At 39.0% G+C, this 6,684-nt stretch overlaps 1 protein-coding gene across 1 annotated transcript in view; it reads right to left on the bottom strand.

The window, feature by feature from the left end:
• Positions 1 to 433: 433 nt before the first annotated feature.
• The window catches only part of LOC114349683 (uncharacterized), a 29,533-nt gene continuing 23,282 nt past the window's right edge, over positions 434 to 6,684 (bottom strand). Inside the window, exon 3 of the mRNA XM_028300154.1 lies at positions 434 to 917. Coding sequence (XP_028155955.1) covers positions 806 to 917 — 112 coding nt within the window. The 3' untranslated portion in view covers positions 434 to 805. The remainder of the gene's footprint in view (positions 918 to 6,684) is intronic.

The raw sequence follows: 6,684 nt of genomic DNA, 5'->3' as shown, positions 1-6,684 counted from the left end.
ATCCTTACACGTATTGCTAAATGTAAGAGATGCATCGTCAGTCGATCCATCTCAACATTTAGGTATTATGTTGTACATTATTATTCCCTCGTCTATCGTCATGCCACTGTTACTCACTAATAACTAGAAAATACAGCGTTTTGAGACACCTAAAGCATTCTCAAAACTACTACAACAAGGATACAACCATTAAATCAGTAAAGTCAATGCAAGTTATAATTTGCATTGGCTAGGGCTGATGAGACTCAGGTTCATTGCAGCAATTGCTTAACATTTATTTAATAAATAAAATGTTTTAATGAGCATTTGCTGTAAAAACACATCTCGTAGGAATAACAGGTATTTTGGGTAATAAGGTAAATCGTTTTTTCATAGTAAAATCCTTGAAGACACAATTTTAAATGTCTTTTTCGGCTTGGGAGTCTTGATTTTTTGTGGGTTTCTTGACTGAATTGTTAAGCTTGATGTTGCGACCCTGCATTTACCAATCTTGAAGATAGCAATAAGCAAAAGTTGATGGACTACTTGCACATCTTTCTTTCTAGTATTAGTCCCAACTTCTGGATGTAAATGATTCCTAACCTATCAGTTTATGTAACGATAATGTCATATCATATCTTAGCCAGAAGATATACTAATCCGAAATAAACGAAAAGAGTGCAAGTAAATCAATCAAAATCAAAGACGCAACATCATGGGGTCAATGCTAGTAAAGCTAGATTCAAAGCTAAGTCTTGGATCTAAGTTGCCACGTTAAGGTGGCTTGCGATCAGCGCGATTGGGCCGAACATCGCAAGATGGCTGATCACTGCAGGCGGCACGCGAATCGCGCGCAGTCGTGGTCGCGGCTCGCCGCCATGACGTCACCCAGGTGGTGCGCCACCAGCGCCGCGCTGCCGCTGTTGCCGCGGGAGATCCTGGAACAGTTTAAGGGAGATGTTAGAATACGCTAGTTAATAGACAATTTGACACCATTCCCCAATAATTCTAAATCACAACTTTTCTAAAAAGACACTTCATTCTGGTCTTAAAAACTTAATTAATTTTAAATTACCTATAAATTACGATTTTTGGTCGCATTGTAATTGAAAAAAGTAGTTTGAGTTGACAAAATAGTGACGTCACTTGCTTGTAGTGCCATACAAAAGGGAGTTTCGTTTTGACAGTTTTTAAAAGTACATCAATTGATTTGTGGAGTCAACAGCTCTATTTTTTTGCGCCAAGTAAATACTTTATTATGAAAAAGAATCAGTCGGATTTTTTTTTTCAATTTGGTCATTTAGGCCGCTTGTACAATGTACATGCTAAGAAAAGTTGACGGGCCTACGCAAGAGATCGTGTCGTTTCTACACACGAACCGTGTACAATGTACATTGCTCCGGCGCTGACCAAATATAATTCTTGTTTGCGCTAGATACAACACGCGGCAGACGCGACTGCTACGTGACAAATTTTTGTCAACAAAATTTTTGTCTTAGCATTAGTCAGAGTAAGAGACATTTCAAGTCAGTGATATAACATTGGCTAAAAATACATTGCCCAATGTCAAGTATGACTAATACAAAACTAGCTCAATATAATTAAAGACATCGAAAAGCAAAGAAAATCTTCTGTCCGCCAAAAGTTATTACAGCATTTCGCACATTGGAAAATGTTATCCAAGTTGGAAAGCCTATTAGATGAATGTGCATTCAAAAGAAGAGGTGATAGATAAAATTCATAAAATTCATTTATTTTTGCAAATAGGCTTTAAAAAAGCGCTTTTACACGTCCCAATATTAACCCTACCACTGCTTCGGGACAATAAATGGGCCAATGGATAAAACAGTACATAAAATATTGTTATTAAAAGATAATAAAAGGTACACAAAGCTAAACACTGTGACATGTGAGTATCAGTGCCACAAACATAAAGCCTGCCTTATATGCCGACCACTATATTTAGTCCATGATAAGATCTAATAATAAAGCAAGAGGCTAGTCAGTCACGTGAGTAACACAATAAGGATAAGTGTCGCGATGTGTGGCACGAGTGCGTTGGAACGGCCAGTGCCAGTCATTTGCAATGCAGATTGTAGATCGCTCCAGCGTGTTTGGTAACGTCGTTAACTTCATTCGCCACACGCTCGCAAACGCATCCATATTCATGCGGGCTTCGAGCCTAATGTTCGTTCATAAAACTCTAAACCGCCAATTTAACAATCCATTTACAAATCATATTTTAATGAATGAAGCATAAACTTCATGTTTAGCCTGTATTGGGTCTGGTTCCCATCGGAATATTAACAAAGTTTCGAATAATCGTAAATATTTATATTTTATGAAGAATACGTGCTTATAATTTGGAAATTAAACGAAAGATTTGACCATGAACGAGCTATTTACTTACTTAATGGACAGAAATTAACTCTTATTTTTATTACAAACAATCCGTTGCATTATTTCTTACTAGCTTTCCGCCCGCGGCTTCGCCCGCGTGGTATTTTGTCTGTCACAGAAAAACTTTATCGCGCGCGTCCCTGTTTCAAAAACCGGGATAAAAGTCCTTTCCCGAGACTCAAACTATCTATGCCAAATTTCATCAAAATTGGTTCAGTGGTTTAGGCGTTAAAGAGAGACAGACAGAGTTACTTTTGCATTTATAATATTAGTATAGATTCATATTTTATGTCTGGAAATAATAAAAAATACATATTTTAGAGCGAAATTATAACATTTAAGCATATTAGCGAGTTAGAGAACTCACATTATCAAGCCTCCCAAGGAAAAGACATCAACGCGCTATTGAAAAAATTTTTTACTCAGAATAATATGTTTATGTGAATTTTATGTTAGTCCTGTCTGAGTTTGAGTCATTGTTGGTGCTTTCTCGTGCGCCCGCGCCGGCGCGTAAACATCGGAAACTTCCGCGACCATCGCTTTTGCGAGGGCTTGGCTTTAGCAGGTCTTATGCGTGTTTATAATAACAATAATATGAGATTTTCCTCAAGTTGTTTTTTTTAAGATGGCAAATGTTTTTAAACATTAAAAAATTTATAAGCCCACGTCATTTCTTTTGCTTTAAGTTGCATTACATTAAAGAAGATATCTTTGGTGCGGTTAACACTTTGATAAGATATTATTCAGTAATGCATTAGTTTTTCCATATCGATTACAAATAAATGGTCATAGTAAATTTTTCACGAGAACGGCACTATCTGTATTCATATGAAGAGCTTTATCGGGAGCCTTGATGCACCCGAATCAAAAGTGTCACATCACAGGCATCGCCAGAATCCTCTTGCATTTCATCAGCACTTACGCAAGCCCTAGAGACAACGCCAAACGCCAAGAATGCCGCGCGGTCACTTTCACCGGTTAGCGGTTGCGCAACGCGGGCGGCAGGCAGTCTGAGCCAAGAAAAAATCTGGCCGCTGACGTAACTGTTATGCCGAGTTACGACGCCACTTTTTGTGGTCATATGTGGTATTGACGTTCGGTATTTGAGGCCGACGCCGACGCTGCCTACAGCCCGGCCGTTGTCGGCGCATGTTTTCAAAGGTTACGCCGTGGCCATGACAGATTTTTTAGGAAGCGGGTGCTGATTAGTCATGAATTTTTAACAAAAACAAAAAAATCTTGTGGTTTATACAATGACATATATTTTACAGTCCCTATTACTGGAAAAAATAGAGATCTGTGTTAGATTTCATGTTTATAGAACGAAATTACAGTCGCGATATTGATCGCATGACCACGATTCATTGTGCTAAATACTTTATCTATCTTTTCAAAACACTTTTTCTTTAGCTAATAAGTTAACACAAACTAAACTATGAACTGTTACATTTCAGAACGTTTCTTAGAAAAAAAAAAGATATAAATAAATTGCTGACGATATTTTCAAGGTAACATCGCATCATAAAGATGTAAATGTTGATTATTACACGTCTTTCTTAGCACAGACAGTTATTCTAGCGTGAATTGGAACGTAAATATTTTTTTGCAAAATGACGGTAGTTTTACTTTGTTACACGAATGTCATTTGCTTCGACGTTAATGTCAGTGACGCGGACGCGCGGACGCGATCAAGCACGGCAATAGAAAAATAAAAATCTTATTAGTGAGTTATGTGGTCCATAATGTGTAACTATACAACAATGTGAAGACAAGAAATTGAGTGCATTATACGATTTATATAGATGACTGCAAGATTGTGATTTATTTTTCATTTCATTAGCGGATGCAATGCAGACACGATTGAAATCAGAAAAGTCAGTGGCAGAAATTCTTCAAGTTGGTGAGTAGATAGCATTAATTGATTTACCGTATTTTACGCAAACTACGTAGGTACTTTATATCTTGCCAGCGTTTGCATTTAGGTTATATGAGTATGTGCCTGCAATTCTGAATTGAAGTTATTTGAATTCAAAGATGGCTATATTGAGCAATCGGCAGCGAAAGGCTACGTCGAAACATCCTTCGGTTTCCACAGCGCATGCGGCCGGGATGCAAATGTCGCATTATTGAGTCGGTCGACACCTGAGCATGAGCGCACGCGCAGGGTTGCAATTCATTTGCAAGTGGACAAATTCGTATGTAGAATATAGTTCATTTTGGCATCGCTATTGTAACATATTTTCGCTTCGGTGTAAATACGGTGTGTACGATACAAAATTAATTATTTTAATTAACCAGATATGAAAACGAAATTTCATCCTTATATTTGACGTGTTCCTTCATTGATCTATTTATGTGGCTCATATTGCCGCCTTAGGGCTGATTTTTCAATAGTCAGATAACTTTTAACTGAAGAATAAGTTTGGCACATTGACGGTTTCAGTATGGAAAATATGTCAAAATGACAAGTTTATTCCTCAGTTAAAAGTTATCCGACGATTGAAAAATCAGCCCTTAATTTAATTTAAACTGATACCCGACATGTTAGATATCGTATTCTGACTATCATTTGTCACTTAAATATTATAATCATGATTTTATTACACAACTACCTACTGTCGTGTTCAATTCAATCATTAAGTAGGTGACGTGACAAGACAATCCAGAAATATAGCCGTAAGTCATGTCATACGAAAAACTATAAATCTTTTTTTTTAATTTCTAAGATTTCGCCCGCTATTTTTTAACAAATTAAGTTGTCGCCTGTCACAGTATGTTTGCTGGCTTATTTTCTTAGACACGAAAGTATAAAACTGCGGTAAATTACAATGGTTAGTAACACAGCGTTTTTTTGTAAGCACCTGATTAAAGTACGTGTCGGATCGAGGGTAGGTCAGCCCTGGCGCGCGCGCATGTTTATGTTCCGCAGGGCGAGAGTGAAAGTGCTGAGTGTACTGTCCTGTTCCTGTCGCAATGGTTATGTTTGGGTCAGCTTTTGCACGACCTATCCTGAGGGCAATGTCAATGGGCATAATGTTGTTTTAAGAGATGTAGTCGTAGTGTAGCTTTAATTATTAAATTAGCGGATATAATTTCAAAGATACATGATCGATAGAATGTTTTCTAGATATCTATACAAGATCTACAAACTTTACACGAAGCTGGGTCAATGTTTTCATCAACACTTAATTATTAAAAGCATAAGCATTTAATTTAATAACTACGTAATCATTATTTGCCCAGTGCCACAAGTGCACAGTATTAACAGCGATGTCAACAATAACATTGTGATTGTTATGACTCGATAACAACACTCAAGTGACTTTCATGGCCTTTCTTGTTATTCATTCTGTGGTCTTGACACGAGTTGCACAAGTCGTTTGAATACCTTGTTATTTTTGATACTTCGTTTAAAAGAGTTAAGACTGATTCTACTGACTGATCTTCAAATTGACTAGAAATTAGCCATCATCATTAATCAGTAAGCATTCTAAGAACACCGAGTAAGAGGTGTGTGTTGCGTTGCACTAAGGATATAGAGTCGTGTCATATCCTTTTCAATTTCTCATGCCAGTTCGACTAAAAGAGATCCGCAAACACGAAATTATCTCCGAGTTCTTCACGCTCGCTAAGCACATCGTTACAAGCTTTTAGTTTTCCATTTCATTTTCTAAACAAACGTATTTACCAACTATAAACTTGTAAAGTGTTAGTTATATCCCGAGACATAATCGTGGCTCTCGACCGGATACGGTTCCGGCCCGAATGAAAGTGCGCTCCGGCTGGCTCGCGTTAGGCCTCAGCCTCGAGTTTAGCGGGCAGCGGGGCGGCGGCGGTAGCGGCGCGGGAGCGGCAGGATCTTATGCGTAAAATCAAATAGACCGGTTCTCGAAAACAGCGGCGCGGGAGCGGGCAGCGCACTCCTTCTTTTGCCCACAATAAATCGAGCTTTAGGAATAAATTTGAATCGAAATAAGATTGTTGCCGTTGTTCAGACATTTCGTTTGCGAATAAAAACAAATATCTCGACAACACAACCCCAAACACAACACTTCGCCGCTAAAGCGCCGCGCGAGCTGCCCGCTTGTTTCGAGAACGGGTCTGCGTTGCCCGCCCCGCTCCCGCGCCGCCGCCGCTCCCGCCCCGCTGCCCGCTAAACTCGAGGCTGAGGCCTTACGGGCCGGCCGGGCGGGCGGCGGTCGACACGCTTTGTTGTGATCGCATCTCTCCGGGCAGCTCCGGTTTGCTTTGGGCTCATCATGATGATATCAATTTACTTGCTCCGTGATTTTGTTTGAATTGAAA

The sequence above is a fragment of the Ostrinia furnacalis genome, unplaced genomic scaffold (genome assembly GCF_004193835.3).
Source record: "Ostrinia furnacalis isolate ACB-3 unplaced genomic scaffold, ASM419383v2 OfSCF0695, whole genome shotgun sequence".
In the NCBI taxonomy this organism is placed as follows: Eukaryota; Metazoa; Arthropoda; class Insecta; order Lepidoptera; family Crambidae; genus Ostrinia; species Ostrinia furnacalis.
This window is presented reverse-complemented; position numbering and strand designations above follow the sequence as displayed.